Genomic DNA, 19,524 nt, shown 5'->3' with positions numbered 1-19,524 from the left:
CATATAAAACTGTACCATGTGACTGCCTTCAGCCAATCACAGACTCACATACATATACACATGACCTCTTGCACATGCTCAGTAGAAGCTGGTGCATATAAAAAGCACAATTTGATAAAAGTAAATTTGCTTAGCTGCTGCTCTATCTAAATCATGAAAGTTTATTTTTTACTTTAGTGGCCATTTAAATGTATCCCTTAGTGACCCAGCCAGCTTTAGTGAATCCAGGCCAGCATTATATACAACTCCTATACATTATGTAGTGCAACCCATCTTTTATTTCATGATTCAGACAGAACATTCCAATGTACTTCAATTAACTAACTTGCTTTATTCTCTTGGTATCCTTTGTTGAAGAAGTAGGAGTGAGCTGAAAGCAAATGTCAAGAAGCATATATGTGCAGCCACCAATCAGCAGCTTCTGAGCCTACCTAGGTATGCTTTTCAGCAAAGGATACAAAGAGAATTAAAGAGATAGGAAAGTCAAAAATTAAACTTGCAGGATTCAGATAGAGCCGGTCATTTTAAGACACTTTTAAATTCACTTCTATTTTCAAATGTGCTTCGTTCTCTTGGTATCCCTTGTTGAAAAAGAATACGCACATATCCTACACTAGTGGGAGCTAGCTGCTGATTGGTGCCTGCACACATTTGTCTCTTGTGATTGGCTAACTAGATGTCAGTTAGCTGCCAGTAGTGCAATGCTGTTTCTTCAGCAAAGGATAACAAGAGAATGAAGCAAATTTAATAGAAGTAAATTGGAAAGTTCTTTAAAATTGCTGCTCTACCTGAATCCTGAAAGAAAACAATTGGGTTTCATGTCCCTCATTCTAGATACTCAGCATCATTATGCAGTGCCACATCTAACCCATCCTCATTATACACCGTGTTGATTCTCATTATGTAGATAATCTGCATCATTATACAGTGCAGCATGTTCTTCATCAGTGTGAGGTGATACTCAGTCCCACTCTACACTGCAGGGGATGGCTCAGGAAGAGAGGACACATGGTACAAACCTCTGGTGTGGTTTTGGATATTACTGGGTCTCGCTTACTTCGCTTCAATACTGACGATGATCGGCAACTGGCTGAGAGTGCTGACCCGGAAAACGAGAGCTGAGGTGAGCGGAGGTAAAATGGTAGAGAACTGGCAGACAAGGAGTTAAATGATACCATGATGGCTTCTATTAAGATCTCTGTTAACCCATCATTTAATTTCCTTGTCAAATGTTTATGTATAAGGGGGGGATTGCAATATAAGAGCATTATTTATGTAGTCTGTTTTGCTATAAATATGGTAAAGCTTTCTAATTGAGCAACATGCTACACAGTGATTGGTTAGTTCAGATCAAAAGCTCATTAAAGTGATTGTAAACTTGTACATTTTTATTGACAATATTAGTGATCTTAAAGTAAAAGATGGCGACTTTAATTCATAAAAGTCTTAGTAAACGCTTACTTTTTTTTTTTTATAATTCCATTTTCATGTGTTCATCCAATACGCCGTTCCTCTGCCCGTAACGTATACCCTGTTTCTTAATTCAGTGACTATTCAGTCTGTAGCCAATCGTATCGCGCCCCTTTTGGCCTCTAGCAAGTAAATAATAATGCCCCTGGCTTTGGGTTAACACATAGTTAATGTAAGCTCCAAAGCAGCAATGCACTACTGAGAGCTAGCTGATCACATCTCGTGAGCCAAAGACAAGAGGCATATAGGTGCAGCCACCAATTAGCAGTTAGGTCCCAGTAGTGCAATGCTGCTTCTGAGCCTACCTAGATATGCTTTTTACAAAAGATACCAAGAGAATAAATTAAATTTATTCTTTAGCCCCATCCTTTCCTGTTACAATTTTAAAAAGAAAGAAAAAAAACACATTAATATTTTATGGCAGATTACATTAAAGGGACATTAAACCCAAATGTTTTCTTTCATGAATCAGAGCAGCAATTTTAAGCAACTTTCTAATTTACTCCTAATATCAATATTATTTTTTCGTTTTCTTGGTATCTTTATTTGAAAATCAGGAATGTAAGCTTAGGAGCTGGCCCATTTTTGGTTCAGCACCCTGGATAACGGTTGCTGATTGGGGACTACATTTAGCCACAATCAGCAATTGCTACCTAGGGTACTGACCCAAAAATGATCCGGCTCCTAAGCTTACATTCCTGCTTTTTCAAATAAAGATACCAAGAGAACAAAGACAAATTGATAATAGGAGTTATTTAGAAAGTTGCTTAAACTTGCTGCTCTATCTGAATCATGAAATAAATACATTTAAGTTTCATATCCCTTTAATAGGGGCGTGAACGTGAAAATTAAACTTTCATGATTAAGGTAACTAATTGGCCACAGCAGAGGCGATAAAGTGATAATCTATATTAACCTCTACATTTAAAGCCTCATTATCAGGGTCTACTATAGAAACAATTGTCAAACTCATTACAAGATGATCTCACATCACATTTTCTACATGAATATAACCTAGGGCTAGAAAAAATCCTTAAAGGGACAGTTTACCCCCAAAAATTCTCTCCATTTTACCTGCTGGAATCTATTAAATTGTTTACAAATAGCTCCTTAGCCTTTATGTTGGCATTTGAAATAGCTGATTTATCCTGTAGCGTCCTTACCTATACTAAACGTTTCAATACCTAGGTATAGGCTACAGAAAAACTATGTAAACACAGCCAGCAGAAGAAATTACACTCACAGTGGGAGGTGGAACAGATAAAGCACTGAAATTTTAATTTTCAATGGTTCTTTCTAAGTATTGTACAGAGACAGAGATAAGAAAATGAAGCATTTGAGTGATAAGAGCAAATACAGCTAATATTTTTACAAAAAGAAGCATAAATGAGCAGTTTCTCATACATTTTATACGCTGCAGCTGGTATAACAGTCATGGGGAACACAATTTTACAGTGACCTGTCCCTTTAATATTACCAATACTAACGCCTTGTTTGTGTAAGAGAAATCCTATTACAAAATATGACCAATTGTACCAAGAAGCTAATCCCCAAACAATGAAAGCCTCCTCAACCCCTCGGGGTAATGGAATGGTTCTCTATCTCTGCTATCATTTTCATGGGAAACAGGAACTGGCTGAAATACTGTAACACTATTGGACATTGCTGCCTCTGAAGGGTGTGATTTTTTCTACTTCACCAGACAACCTTATAAACTTAGCAACCACCTCTCGTTCTCTCATCTAATTATTCACCACACCTAATAACAATAACAGCAACGTATATCGCTCTTTTCTCCGGGTTGGTCTCAAATCGCTTTACACACAGGATATTGACATAGGAGGTTAGAAGCTACAGAATTGATTCCTGAAAGGTTTGTGTAACAGGTCGTTCTTGAGTCTTTGTGGCTTCTTTTACTGTGCTTGGGAGAGTGTTCTATAGAGAAGGGGCGGTATGGCTAAAAGCTTGCCAACCACATGTTTTGTGAATTCTTGGCACTTTTCGCTTCTGGGCATGTGCTGATCGAAGGGTGCGAGTTGGGACATAGGGCACCAGTAATTCTTTTAAATATCTTGGTCCTTAAAGGGACGTTATACACTCATTTTTTTCTTTGAATAATTGTTTTGTAAATGATCTATTTATATAACCCATAAAGTTGGTTTTTTTAAATGTATAGTTTTGCTTATTTTTAAATAACATTGCTCTGATTTCCAGTCTCCTAACCAAGCCCCAAAGTTTTAGGAAAATACCGTCAGATACCTACTCCAGCTTGCTCCTGTTTGTGTAAAGGGTCTTTTTATATCCAAAAGAAGGGGGAGGGGGGAGTGTCTTATTTCCCACTTGCAGTGGGCTTTCCAGCTACTTTTTCAACAGAGCTAAACTGACAGCTTCTAAGTAAGTTTTTATAGTTTTATACTGGATTTTTATATCAGTATCTGTGCATCTTATTCTTTATAGTAGTGCCTATTACATGCTGTTATATGAAAATTGGTGTATACTGTCCCTTTAATCATGCAGATTGGCCCTTAATCATGCAGAGATTCTTAGGATAGCAGGCTTATCATAAATAGTATGCGCCATTTTATTGGCAGCAAGTGCAGAGAGTGGAGGAGAGGTGTTAAACACATTTTCTCTTACTGATTATACCTATTTTGGAGGATAACAGGAAGTGCATCCTGAATATACTAGATGTGTTCTCAGCACACTTTGTGAAGGCATAGGGTGCCACCTGCTGCGCTATTTTCTCACTACCAATCACTAACCACTCAGTGGGACTGCACCTTTTGATAATAAATGTACAATTTGTTTTCCACATTATGAATGTTTCATAGTATTTATATTATATGTAACATACCACTCAGAGCAAATCAGAGGACATACTATTCTTTCCACTCATGGATGAACTCATTGTCAAAATGCCGCACCGTCTGCAATCCAAATCTATGACTTTACTCTTTAACATAATTAGTTGAAATTATTTTTATTGAGTCTGTGACTGAACCTGTTCACACATACATAAACATCAAGAACATTTTGCTTGACACATAAGTATACTTTGTGACAAAAATATATTCTCAACTCCATATTATTACAAATGCATCAAACATGTCTAGGCCATTACCAAATCCAATTCACTGCTTTTTCCACCTATAAATATAATTAGAATCTAGGATAAACAGAAACTAAAAAACCAATATACATTAAAATAATTGGTAAAAATAAATTAATAATTGTCACTGTGAATACCAACCCCCTCTTAAGAAGCTTCTCTGAATTCAGCTCCTCTTCTCCATGCTAAAGTCGGGCACTCTCAACACCAACCCCCCATTCTGACCCAACTCCCTTTCTACCACTGTTCCAATCACAGAGATAACTGACCCCTAAGCATCCAGTAGAACCAGACTTTATGGAAAGTTCCTGTATTGTTCTGCAAATATGCCGCTAATCGGTACATATTATATGCCGATTCTATTCTAATTAGTATCTCACTCCAATCTGGCACCCCGACTTTCCAGTGTTTTGCAATCCTAGTCCTGACTATGGTGTAAATAATTCTGAGAAATGTATTAATCTGGGGACTAAATCTCTCATACTCTTCATTCAACAGGGCCTGGGAAGGTGATGTCTCGATTGGTTCGTCCAATATTTCACCTAGAAAAATAGAAACCTTTGTCCAAAGTTCCCTTATTTTGGGGCATTCCCACCACATATGAAAGTATGTGCCTTTTTCTTGACAACCTCTATAACAATTCTGGGAACTACCCTTGATCATATGTACTAACTGAACCGGAGTGAGATACCATCGGAAAACCGATTTATTTGCATTTTCCCTAAAGTCTGCACTAAGCAAACCTTTGTTTGAGTTATAGAAAATCGAATGCCATTCTTCTAGGGGTTTAGTTATACCCAAGTCGTGTTCCCATTTTTGAATAATAGTAGACTTGGATTTGATACTACCCCTCTGGATTTCTAGGTATAGAAGTGAGATGGCCCTCTTAGGCCATCTGTCAGATCCTTCCTTTTTTCTCTGCTCACTGCCCCTTTAATGAATGCACCTGCCTATTTAAGACACACCTTTGCCTCTCTTCTATGCTGGATTATCTGCAATTCCTCAGTGAACTGTGTGTGAAACTGAGCCAATCCGGCTCCACCTAATTTTCCCAGCATCTCAGAGCGGCACTCTCGCTCTCGCTACTAACCGCAGCTTGTACTTTCAGCTTGTCTCAGACCAGTATCGGCTGCTACCCGCTGACGTCATCAGCTACCGCCTGGAGCCATTCTCACACAGCTCCACGCTGCAAGCCGCAAACCTCCGCGGTCTCTCATATAACTTTGCACACTTCTGTTTCCAGGACTGATTAACAGGTCGTATGTTTACCAATACTATAACTTGAAACCTTATATTTCATTCGCTTCAGTATCTACCTTGATCAATATCTCACTGAATATCTGGACAGTATTATTGCATGAACCTGAACTTTAATCCTGCCTAATTAGTTTACTGCAGACTACAGTGTTTGTAGGATAAAACTATCTAGCTGGCAAATATTAATACAGATAGGTTAACCTAGCAAAAGACTTATTCTGTTAACCAACCTGTAACACTATACATATTTTCTGTCAATTTCTATAATAATTGCTATAAGAAATCCTGTATGTTTCACTTCCCATAGTGAACAAACAAACAAGAAATATAATTATAACAGTATAATCCAGCCTCTGAATACAGGTATAGCACTATGGATATGACAGAAATTGCAAACCAAATTGCCACTTTAACTCAACGTATGGATTCTGTAAATTTAACTCTCAGAGATGTGCAAACTGAAAATCAGGTGCTCAAAGATTGCCTTAGAGATATGTATACTACTAAAACTGCACATGCAGAAGCACATCCTGAACCACAGGTGTCTTTTCCTGACAAGTTTAGTGGTAATAGAGCAATGTTTAAGGAATTTAGAAATGCTTGTCTTTTGATGTTTGAACTAAAACCCAGAACTTATAGCACTGATAGAATTAAGGTATTGACTACTATCTCTTATTTAAGGGGTGAACCCCGTGTCTGGGCGGATAGTTTGTTTGAAAATCAGAATCCCATTCTAAACTCTATACAGGATTTTCTAAAGGCTCTATCCTCACTATATGAAGATCCTTTTAAACAGGAATCTGCCGAATCCTCTCTCAGGGCCTTGAGACAGGGCAGACAACCTGTAGAAAATTATATATCACAATTTAAAATCTATGCAATTGAATCAAAGTGGAATGAACCCTCGCTTAGACATCAGTTCAGGATTGGGCTTTCAGAAGACATCAAAGATGAGCTCTCCCGTACTGGTGTACCAGAGCATTTGGAGGATCTCTTCACACATTGTACTACAATTGATAGGCGTATAAGGGAACGCAAACAAGAGAGGGCAAACACCCCAACCTCATACAAGAGACAGAATACTCCGCCAGTACCCTCTAGGGAGAATGAGACTCCAATGGATATTGGATTTATCAGAGGTCCTTTATCACCTGAGGAGAAGGGCAGAAGACGCACTCATCGTCTGTGTATGTACTGCGCTGCCCCTGAGCATGACCTGACAGCATGTCCTCTCTTAAAAAAGACAAAAAACGGTAAGACTTCTTCAACGTTTCTTAGCCTTTCAGTAAACAGACCAAAACAACCACATATTTCTATGTCTTTTACTTTACAGTGGGATCTACATTGCCTAAAGATTGATGCGATTATTGATACAGGCGCTTCAGGAAATTACATTGATTGTGATTTTGTAAATAAGAATAAAATACCCTCACAAGCAAAAATGTCTCCTGTTTCTATAAATTTGGTTGATGGGTCTTCATTATCCTATGGTCCAGTAACTCTTGAAACCACTCCCTTACTTATGTGCACCTCCACAGGACATAGAGAATCTATCAGCTTTGACATTATACCTAGTCCTCTATATCCTGTTATATTAGGTCTTACTTGGTTACAACTCCATAAACCTATCTTTGACTGGCACAAATTGACTATAGACCTAACGTCTTCCTACTGCTCTCAAACTTGTTTCCCTCTCAATAATATTCTTCTCTCATCTACTTCTCAGTTGCCATCCGAATATACTGATTTCCAAGACGTATTTAACAAGACTGATGCACAGACACTTCCGCCACACAGGACCTACGACTGTCCTATAGACCTCTTACCTGGCTCCACAATACCAGTGGGTCACATATACCCCCTATCTAAACCCGAATTAGATCACCTAAAATTATATCTACAGGAAAATCTAGCAAAAGGGTTTATTAGACCTTCCACCTCACCTGCTGGCGCAGGTATATTTTTTGTTAAAAACAAAGATCAGTCGCTCAGACCAATTATTGACTACAGGGAGTTAAACAAACGTACCAAGAAAAATCGCTACCCATTACCCCTCATCCCTGAATTGATAGAAAGATTGCGCACTGCCAAAGTCTTCACAAAATTGGACCTCAGGGGTGCTTACAATCTTATAAGAATGAGAGCTGGAGATGAATGGTTAACAGCTTTCAGAACTCGTTATGGCTTGTATGAATATACCGTTATGCCTTTTGGGTTATGTAACGCTCCAGCTACATTCCAATGTTTCATAAATGACATTTTTAAAGACATCTTGGACACCTTTATAGTAGTTTATCTTGACGACATCTTGATCTATTCAGATACTATACAACAACATGTGACCCACGTGAGAACAGTGTTAGCAAGACTTCGTCAACATAAGTTATACGCTAAACTAGAAAAGTGTGAATTTCATTGCAGTCAAGTCACTTTCTTGGGTTACATTATATCGAACACTGGTATTAAAATGGATGACTCTAAAATCCATGCTATCACTCAGTGGCCTACCCCAAAAAATCGCAAACAAGTACAAAGATTCCTTGGTTTTGCGAATTTCTATCGAAAGTTTATTCGTAATTTCGCCCAGACTGCTAAACCACTTACTGATTTAACAAAACACACAAACACTTTTAACTGGACATCTGACTGTCAGAGAGTCTTCCAACAGTTGAAAACTGACTTCACCACGGCACCTATTCTTAAATTCCCAGACCCAGATTTACAATTTATTGTAGAGGTTGATGCGTCGGATTATGCTCTGGGGGCAGTGTTGTCACAGAAACAGTCTCTTACTGATGTGATGCATCCTGTCGCCTATCTTTCCAGGCTCATGCTACCAGCTGAACGAAATTACCCCATAGGGGAAAAGGAATTACTGGCCATCAAAACTGCATTTGAGCAATGGCGACATCTATTAGAGGGAGCTTTACACCCTATTATCGTTATTACAGATCACAAAAATTTACAATATTTACAACAAAGTAGGACTCTCTCCTCCAGACAACTCCGCTGGAATCTCTATTTCTCACGATTCAATTATCTCATCACCTACAGACCTGGTAGTCGAAACGGCAAAGCTGACGCCCTCTCCCGCAAAGACATTAGACCGCTCAATGTGGAAACCCCGTCTACAGTTATACCCTCATCAAACTTTTTAGGTCTACTCGTTCATACAGATCCTCAGTTCCAGAAAGCTCAAAATCAGGATTCCACAAAACCAACTCATCTACTGCAAAGAAATCCAGATGGTTTATATTACCATGGTAAACATCTATACATACCACCTCAGTATAGAATTTCTCTTTTACGAGCTCATCATGATTCCCCACTCACGGGACATTTAGGCATACAAAAAACTCTAGAGCTACTTAAGCGTAATTACTGGTGGCCAACTATGCTTTCCTCTGTAGAAGACTATATTTCAAATTGTGGTATTTGTGCCACGTGTAAACCATCACATCAATCTCCGATGGGACTTTTACAACCATATCCAGTTCCAGAAACCCCTTGGACTCATCTCTCAATGGATTTTATTGTCGATCTACCAAAATCTTTGTCCTACACCTCCATTTTTGTAGTAGTTGATCTACTAACAAAAATGGCGCATTTCATACCAGCTATAGGAGTACCCACTGCACAACAAACTTGCGACTTGTTTATCAGGAATGTTGTTAGATTACATGGGTTGCCTATGGTACTCCTTTCGGACAGAGGATCACAATTCACCTCTCGGTTTTGGAGACATTTATGTAATACTCTACAAGTAACTCAAAAGCTCACAACTTCTTATCATCCACAAACGAATGGACAGGCAGAGCGCACCAATCAGTGGTTGGAGCAATACCTCCGTTGCTTTTGCTCCAACCAACAGGATCAATGGGCTGACCATCTAGCTCTGGCAGAATTCGCCTACAACAACGCTAAGAATTCTTCAACTGGCTTTAGCCCTTTCTTTCTCAATCATGGACTCCATCCCAGAATCAGCTTCCTTCCTTATGTACCATCTCCCTGTCCTAAAGTCAACGACACTATGAATGACATCTCCCAGACCTTGTCTGTTGCTCGAGACAACATAAAACATGCACAAGCATCCCATAAACGTTATTATGACTTGCGGCATAAGCCTCAACCTGTCTACCAGGTTGGACAACTAGTCTGGTTGTCAACAAAAAATTTGCGCTTACATACACCCTCCAAGAAAATGAGTAAGCTATTTATAGGGCCTTTTCCTATAATTGCCGTTAGGAATCCAGCTACTGTCACTCTACAACTGCCACACTCATATAAGTTGCACCCGACTTTCCATGTCTCCCTGGTTAAACCCTGTCTTTCCGACAGATTTACCGTGGATTCTGTTACACATGTTCTTTCCCAGGATTTAGAATATGAGATAGAAGCTATTCTTGACTCCAGGAGGCGAAGGGGTGTTTTGGAATATCTAGTACGATGGAAAGGGTATGATCATTCTGAAGACTCATGGGAACCTGCTACTTCAGTCACGGCCCCCAGGTGTGTTTCACTTTTCCACCGTAGAAATCCGGATAGACCTTGTCCTTAGAACCCTCGCTGTGGGTGTTCTTGGGGGGGGGATATGTCAGATCCTTCCTTTTTTCTCTGCTCACTGCCCCTTTAATGAATGCACCTGCCTATTTAAGACACACCTTTGCCTCTCTTCTATGCTGGATTATCTGCAATTCCTCAGTGAACTGTGTGTGAAACTGAGCCAATCCGGCTCCACCTAATTTTCCCAGCATCTCAGAGCGGCACTCTCGCTCTCGCTACTAACCGCAGCTTGTACTTTCAGCTTGTCTCAGACCAGTATCGGCTGCTACCCGCTGACGTCATCAGCTACCGCCTGGAGCCATTCTCACACAGCTCCACGCTGCAAGCCGCAAACCTCCGCGGTCTCTCATATAACTTTGCACACTTCTGTTTCCAGGACTGATTAACAGGTCGTATGTTTACCAATACTATAACTTGAAACCTTATATTTCATTCGCTTCAGTATCTACCTTGATCAATATCTCACTGAATATCTGGACAGTATTATTGCATGAACCTGAACTTTAATCCTGCCTAATTAGTTTACTGCAGACTACAGTGTTTGTAGGATAAAACTATCTAGCTGGCAAATATTAATACAGATAGGTTAACCTAGCAAAAGACTTATTCTGTTAACCAACCTGTAACACTATACATATTTTCTGTCAATTTCTATAATAATTGCTATAAGAAATCCTGTATGTTTCACTTCCCATAGTGAACAAACAAACAAGAAATATAATTATAACACCATCTCACGTGGTTAGAGGCCTTGAGACATAGTCTCCAACCCGCTTACGTATGGCCGTCATAATTTGCAGATAAAAAAAACAGTGAAGTGGGAGTGGCTCTATTTTAAGTCGTAGCTGGCCGTAGGTCAGGGGTGTTAAATTTAACAAAAAGTCTGCTACTCTATAAAGTCCCTTATTTTCCCACTTATCAATAAGTCTTTTAGAATCTTTGGGGAGTAGGTACTGTACTGGAATAACTAGTGTGTTTGTGGGTAGCAGGTCACTAATATTGCTCATTTTGTTCCATAGCTTCCTAGACATCAATGTAATCGTTGAAGAACTAGGAATACCTGACACCCCTCCTCTCTCCTCCCATAAAATATCTTCTGGGGAGTCATAGCCTCCCAATGCTGCTTCTATATTGGGCCAAATTACATCCCCCGTTTTCCTACCCAACATGGATATCTGAGCTAATCTAGCTGCGTTAAAGTAATCCAATAAATTCGGGAGCCCCACCCCACCCAGCTGCCTATGTCTAGTAAGAACTTGGTGAGAGATCCTAGCATGTTTATTCCCTCTAAGAAAGCTATGGATGTTTGATTGCAGTGAAGCCAAATCCTGTTTGTTTATCTGTATCTGAAGAACTCTAAATAAGTAAAGAATCTTGGGAAGAATATTCATCTTCACCGAGGACAACCGCCCATACCATGAAAAGTTTTGTTTTTGCCACCTTGCTAAATCCTGTCTAATCATCCGGTACAGCGGAATATATTTTGCTTTGTATAAATGGGATGAGTGTAAAGTCAGTTTAATACCTAAGCATGGGATATGATCTTTAGCCCAATTAAAATCAAAGTTTAATTTCAACAGCTTGGTAGTATGTTCAGGGATATTTGTAGGTAAAGCCTCACATTTATCCGAATTGAGTTTATATCCAGATATCTTAGCGAATCTGTGCAGTTTTTCATATACATTAGGGACAGAGATCAATGGTTTAGAGAGTGTGAGCAGAACGTCATCCGCAAATAGGGTTATGTTATGTGAGGTGCCTCCAATATCCAGACCCATTATATCTGGGGAATTACGGATGACTGCTGCAAGTGGTTCTATACAAATCGCGAACAACAATGGGGACAATGGGCAACCCTGCCTGGTACCATTTAATATTGGGAATGTTTCTGATTGATGGCCAATCGCTCTCACAAACGCTGTTGGGTTAAAGTAAATGTTCTGAATTGAAGACAAAATAGATAGAGGCGCCAATGGTGCAGATCAATGAGGAATCTCAAGGGTTATCAGAAGGAGATATGTACAGGGTACTCACTTGTGGGAGAGGCAATCAGTTATGCCTATAGGGGCAGGCTGGATTTCTACAGCAGTCCAGCTAGCTGATCAAGGCCCCAACAAGCAACTCCAGGGTGCAGGGAATCAACAGGTCCAGGTTGAATACCAGAATAGGTATACAGGCAGGATGGTAGCAAAAGGGCAATTCACCCTATTAGTAGCGCAGCACCAAGATAGGATAGACACTTAAAAGTTGGTAAAATAAAAATTTTTTTATTTAAAACTTGTAAAATACACAACTTCTTGTGGTGCCAAATAAAATCTTGGATAAAAGGAGAAACCATGCAACGCGTTTCTCAGTAAAAACTGTTTCATCAATGATGTTCATCAATAATGTTCTGAATAGCTTTAACAAATGCCCCTTCAAACCCCATTTTCTCTAGAACTGATTGCATATAGGCCAAATCCACTCTGTCAAAGGCCTTCTCTGCGTCCAGTGACAGCAATAGAGAGGGTTTTCCATGATTTTTCAAATAGTCTATTACAATCGTCATTCTCCTAACATTATCTGGGGCCTCCCTGTCTTTAATAAACCCAACTTAATCTGGGTGTATAATATGGGGTAGAATTATTTTAAGTCTATTTGCCAAAATTTTCGTTACTATTTTAATATCCTGATTAATTAGAGATATCAGTCTGTAGTTTGAACAGAACTTGGATTTTTTACTTGGTTTTGATATAACTATGATTTTAGCTTGAAGCAGGTCTTTGGGCACCTCATTTCCTTCCAAGATGTGGTTCACAAATTGTACCAAGTGTGGGATCAAAGTAGATGCAAATAATTTATAGTATTCCCCAGACAGGCCATCTGGGCCCGGGCTTTAGCAGGTTTAAGGTCTTTAATTGCCTGTACCACCTCAGCTTGTGTAATCTTGGAATTAAGCTTTTCTTGCTCATCTTTAGAGATTTGGTTTAGCTTAGCTTCCTCTAAGAAAGCCTGTAAAAGGCTTGTGGTCTCCCTGGAGTGCTCTACTTTCTTCCTGTCATATAATGTCTCATAGAAACATGCAAATGTGTCTACTATCTCTTGGGGGTGGGAAGTCAATTCCCCATCAGCCCGTTGAATAACTGGGATAGAAGCTCTCTCTGATCTTCCTGGCCAAATATTTATCAGGTTTGTTCTCATATAACATATAGTTAGTTTTCAACCTCTGGGCTAACTTAAGCGATTGTTCATTTAGGATACTATTTAATTGTTGTCTCTTCTGTTGTAATGTATGGAGTGTAGATCCTGTTTGTGTTTTTTTATGTTCGCCCTCCAAGGTCACAATTTCAACTTGTTATTGGTCAGCAAGCGCATTTTGGCTTTTTCTATACTTGGTCTAGATCTCTGCTGTTTTTTGGTTAGCCTAGATGAATCTGTATAGCATAAGGATTTGATGTCTACATTAAAATCCCCTGTCAAAATTATCCTAGTCTGAGACCAGTTGGTCAATAAATGTGAGATGTGTTGAAAAAAAACATCTTGTCTTTCATTCGGGGAATATATGTTGCATAATAAAACCTCCACCCCTTGTATCTGTCCCTGAACTAATAGATAATGACCCTCTTTATCAGCTATAGTCTTATCAAGTACAAAATGCAGGGAGGAGTGAATCAACACCGATACCCCTCTTTTCTTAGTGTCTGTAGTCGCGTGAGTGTTGTTTATTCCTTAGACCAATATTTTGGTATGCTCGGTTTAGTAAAATGAGTTTCTTGCAAATAGATAATATTGGCCTGTAGCTTTTTATAATGTGTCATAGCTGTGCGTCGCTTAATGTCTGAATTTAGACCTCTCACATTATGAGAGATGAGCCTAATGTTCGGAAGGGACATTGTTGAATAGTGTGAAGTGGCGGCAAGCGTGATTCTCAAGATACCTTGATTCGTTCAGGCCTATCTTCTTAACTATTAACCAACAAAAACCAACCAGAGCCAACACTACAGAGTTTAATTGTAAGCTATTTGCACCCCGAGCATGGATTTTCCGCCTAACAAGGGATAGAGAAGGAGAGACGTGCATCACAATGACCAAAAAACAAAAAATTAACAGTAAACATTTAAACATTAAATACTGCATATAAACAGTCCCCTTTTTAAAATGTATAATTAAACATTTATGCATATCAACTTTAATTAAATAGGTGCAGTCTTATCTTCAAAAAATTCTCGATAACAGGTGAAGAACTGGTAGAAGTCTAGGAGCTAGGAACTTTCACGAAGATCCTCTACATTACTCCTATATCTAGAGATATCCTCATCAAAGAATAAGCAACATAAGATATCCTCTAAATGACAATAGACATCTTAAACAAAGTATAGAACATTACATAATCAAGCCTTAACTTTCTTACATGCCACCCTGGACCAGGTGGATTTACGTGAATTTATCTGGAGTTCCCTAGAGTCATTGGACAAAACGGAAGTCTCTTCAGGTTGAAGTTCCGGAACTTCCAGAGGTAGCAACTTACAGACCTCTGGGATATCTTGTCTATCCCTGAGGGATATGGGAAACCCCACCTGTAGGAAATGTCATTTTTCTGTAGTAGAGATGTGAGAGGCCGAAGTGCTTGTCTACGTTGCAATGTTTTAATACAAAGATCTTGATAGAACTGTATCACAGTTCCTTGATGCTTGAAGGTGGGGTTCTTCCTTGCCGCTGTGAGGATGTGTTCTCTATCAGGATAACGGAGTAGCATGATAATAACATCTCTAGGCGGATGGTCTTCTCAAGGTTTTGCCCTCAATGCTCTGTGAGCTCTCTCAATGGGAAAGTCCTTCTCCCCTTTTTCTCCTGTAATTGCTCTAAAAAGTTGCTGCAAATATGTAGATAAATCCTTTGCTCCTCTTGATTCTGGCACTCCTTTAAGCCTTATATTGTTCCTTCTATTCCTGTTTTCAATATCTTCTATTTTATCTTCAAGCTCCTGTATTTGCTGCTGATGGGATGAGACAACCTGCGCTGAATTTGATAAATCTTCCACCATGGTATCCTGATTATCTTCAAGCGTCTCTACTCTTTCTCCTAAATCTGAGACGTCCTGCTTGATTTCTGTGAGGCTGGCTGTAGCTGTGGCGTGGAGGCCATCTATTTTGTCCCGTAATTTTTCAAAATTTATGGCAATATCTTGCTTCGAAACTAGGAGTTGCAAATCAGCCTTAGTCATTGGAGTCAGATCCTTTATTTGGGATTGTGGCTCTAAGGGTATATCAGAGTCTCTTTCTGTATCCGTTTCAGGGATTCCTATTTGTTTGCTTCCTTTAGCAGATTTTAGGTAAGATTCCATAGCGTTGGGCTTGGTATTCTTGTCAGGCCTAGGAAGCCTTTTTGAAAACATTGTGGCACAGAAAACAGGGAAGTGCGCAGTCACTCTTAACTTTCCACACAGCGACCAACTTCCTGACTGTCTGACGATTATTCTCCCAGCAGCCTAGCAGGATCCACTGCACTCTCAATAATATAAATTTTCTGTAAGCAGAGGGCCGGAGAAGCCACAGACATCTATTTATAGTAATCTCATGGGTGTTATAGATAACATCCAACACCTCTTTAAACTTGTGAAATGTGTTGCAGTGATTTTCGCAAAGGGCTCTAGCAGAACAATATATCAAATGTCCAAACTAGTGCTTTTCTGCACAGGACTGGAAGTGCTCTGCGGATCCCGAGCAGTACTTCTACTGTATGTTTACGGGGTTAAATGTACAGTAGTTCAGGGTCGCTAGTCTTACAATGACATGTTCTAATTAATTACAGTATGTTATTTTTTTTAATGTATGGCCCTTTAAGCAGCCTTCTACCTGCGCTATTGTTATCATACGGTTTGATACCATTTACAATTTATCACTGTGATTATTTCCTATTCTTACTTGTTCTGTTTGTTTTATCTTAAAACCTATTTAAAAAGAAATAAAAAAAATACAGTTCTAAAAAATTTATATTGTTTATGCATTTTCAACTAAAGCCCATCTTGAGTATGTTTATCTTATCTCTTTTGTTGTGAAGGGACCAATGTAAATGAGCTCCTGCACTGACCAAGCAATCACTGTGTAGCATGTTGTAGGGTCAAGATACTACAGTATGCACTCTGGTATAGTGGAAAACCACAAAACGTGCATTAGAAACGTTTTCACTCCGCATATTTAAATATAGTGAATGTAATTCTGAGTTTAATATAATTTTACGTGACATTTTGTTTTAACCTGTCTCATAGATGGGGGGCCTTACTGCTCACGCAGCAAACTGGACAGCAAGTATGACAGCGGATATGAAGCTGCCGCACCGCGGGCTGAGCCTCAACTTCCAGGAAAAGTTGTCTCGTACAAAAGGAGGCAAGCCAGGGTCTGGAAGTATACAAGGAGACTATAATGACAACGGCGACGAGCCCGAGAGGGAGGAGGAGGAGGAAGAAGAAGAAGACATGAACGATGAAGAGGAACCTCCCCAAACAATACCTCCTTCCACACCAATAATCATGCAGACACCACCTCAAACGCCTAGCCTTACAGAGGATGCTGGGAGATGGCCCTTGGAGTGGGGAGAAAACTTGGCCTTCATAGACGAGTCATCTGACACCCAAAGTGAGAGGGGAGCTGAAGATGGGGAGATAGGAGGTGAAGGAGAGGTTAAATGTAGGGTTCCTAGAGGTAAGAGAAAAAGGCGCGGTGTGAAAAGAGGAGCCAAAGTTGACGTCCTTCCTGTGCCACGGAACCGGGACAAGGGTGAAAGCGGATAGGAGAAGGACTTTAAGTTGTCCTAATACTCTGTTTTAAAGTAAACCCCTACTCGCCTCACCCTGTGTTACCCCATAAGTGCCTGCCTCACCCTGTGTTACCAAGAATGCACAGCCTAGGCAGCTACAGCCTCCTCACACACTGCCCTTACTGCTTCTATAACTAAAGCAGCTGATATCTGTGCCTTGCGTTGATGGAGGAGGCAACTTGGGAAGAGATTCCATCAGTAAAATGTCTCTTGCAGGACAGGCTATTGAGTTACGGGTATCTGAGGTTGGTGGTTGTGAGGGGCAGGGCTAATTAATGGTCTGAAATAAAGAGATTTAACAAGCTGCCAGTGAGGCTGCGGACTCATTTACTGCCAGAACCAAACACAGCAGTCAGTAACTGTCTCTCACGAGCACTCTCAGTACCTGGCAGCGGGGTCTGCACTTCCTGTCCCATAACTACCCCTCCGCCTCATATATATTTTCTGAGATATTTATTAATCCATCCTGAGTTTTTTAAGACTAGAAATTAAATATATAAACAATATTTAAATATCCCTACAGAATGTTTAAAGGGACATAAAAAAATATTTCATGATTCAGATAGAACATACAATTTTAAACAACTTTCCAATGTACTTGTATTATCAAATTATCTTTGTTTTCTTGTTATCCTTTGATGAAATGCAGGAAGGTAAGCTCAGGAGTGTGCACGTGTCTGCAGTACTATATGGCAGTACTAATGTGTTATACATTAGCAAGAGCTCTAGATGGCAGCACTATTTCCTGTCATGTAGGGTTTTAGAAATGTGCACGCTACCTATCCAGATATCTCTTCAACAAAGGATAACATGAGAACGAAGCAAATTTGATAAAAGAAGTAAATTGGAAACTTTTAAAAAAATGTTATTCTCCATCTAAAAAATGAAAGAAAATTTTGGGGTATCCTGTCTCTTTAAGGAAAAGGGAAACATCATTGCACTATATATTAATTTAATTTTGTCTGTTTTTGCTGTAAAATACATCTAAATATTGTGCTTACTTACCAAAGAGAGGAAGTGTTTCTATAGAAACATTGATTTTGACAACGTATAAGAACTTTAAGCCCAAGTTGTTTGTCCACATTTCCTATAAAGTATAATCTTTATCCATGAGATCTGCAAGACAAAGAAAGAGAGAAAACATACAAAATGCAATTGCGAACATAAGTCCATGTTGTTTTAACATGATAATTCTTGAAGAGAAGCAGGGCTGGCACTGTCCCCTGTAGTCATCTCTCTATTGTAATCCTTACAAATTGTCAACCAGTGTCTATGTTTATAATCACAGTCCATGTGAAATAGAAGAAGTACAACTTCTGTAATCCAAGACCAGGTACACTGGTAAGAAGTGTAGTAGCTTGAAGATGGTTCTCTTTATCAGGTCCCACAAACTGAAATGTAGTACTGGTTGATGTTGTATCTGTAGCGTTTAACAAGAATGCGGGTCCTGTCAACCATGTCAATTTCATGAATTGTGCTGAAGTTAATGACCTAGTTGCAAGATCTGCAGTATTTTGGTCAGTAGGTACGTAATACCATTGCTCTGGTTTTGTAGATCTCCTGATGCGTTCTACTCGGTTGTTGATAAATCCTTCATGTGGTTTTCCTTCAGTGTCGGTCACTTTTAGGTAGGCCACAGCTGCATTAGCTTCTGTAGATGCATCTGAGAAGATGTATATCTCTGTTACTGTAGCTGTTGATAGAGATATAGAAGCATAACACCTTGGAATACAGAGCTTTTCAAGAGCCTTCAAAGAATCCTTCCACTTTTCCCACATCTGACGTTTCTCTATAGGTAGTAAAGTATCCCAGGATTTTGACTCAGATGAAAGCTGTCTAAGCAGAGACTTTCCTTGTATAGTCACTGGAGCTACAAACCCCAGTGGGTCATAAAGACTGTTAATAATTGATAAAACACCACGCCTAGTGTATGGCTTTTCATCAGTAGAAACTTTGAAAACAAATTCATCAGTTGATATGTTCCAATGTAGACCAAGACTTCGTTGTACAGGTGGTTTATCTGTACCTAGATCTAAGTCTTTGAGGTCCGTTGCATGGTCTGCTGGAGGAAAGGCTTTCAACACCTTGCTGCTGTTTGAGACTATTTTATGAAGCCTTAGGTTTGCTACAGATAGCATCTTTTGTGTTCTTTTAAGCAGATCAATGGCTTCTTCATCTGTCGGTACAGACTTGATTCCATCATCCACATAGAAGTCTCTTTCTACATATTGTCTGGCATCTGTTCCATATTCCATTTCACCTTCTTGAGCTGTTCTTCTCAGTCCATATATTGCCACTGCAGGTGATGGACTGTTGCCGAAGACATGCAC

At 39.5% G+C, this 19,524-nt stretch overlaps 1 protein-coding gene across 1 annotated transcript in view; it reads left to right on the top strand.

Moving 5' to 3' along the window:
* The window catches only part of KCNK4 (potassium two pore domain channel subfamily K member 4), a 62,500-nt gene extending 45,002 nt beyond the window's left edge, over positions 1–17,498 (top strand). The window contains exons 5-6 of the mRNA XM_053720069.1: positions 984–1,123; positions 16,647–17,498. Of these exons, the coding sequence (XP_053576044.1) occupies positions 984–1,123; positions 16,647–17,168 (662 nt within the window). The 3' untranslated portion in view covers positions 17,169–17,498. The remainder of the gene's footprint in view (positions 1–983; positions 1,124–16,646) is intronic.
* The last annotated feature ends 2,026 nt before the right edge of the window (positions 17,499–19,524 follow it).

Source organism: Bombina bombina, chromosome 7 (genome assembly GCF_027579735.1).
Source record: "Bombina bombina isolate aBomBom1 chromosome 7, aBomBom1.pri, whole genome shotgun sequence".
In the NCBI taxonomy this organism is placed as follows: domain Eukaryota; kingdom Metazoa; phylum Chordata; class Amphibia; order Anura; family Bombinatoridae; genus Bombina; species Bombina bombina.
Note: the sequence above shows the minus strand (reverse complement) of the source record. Positions and strands in the feature narration are given on the sequence as shown.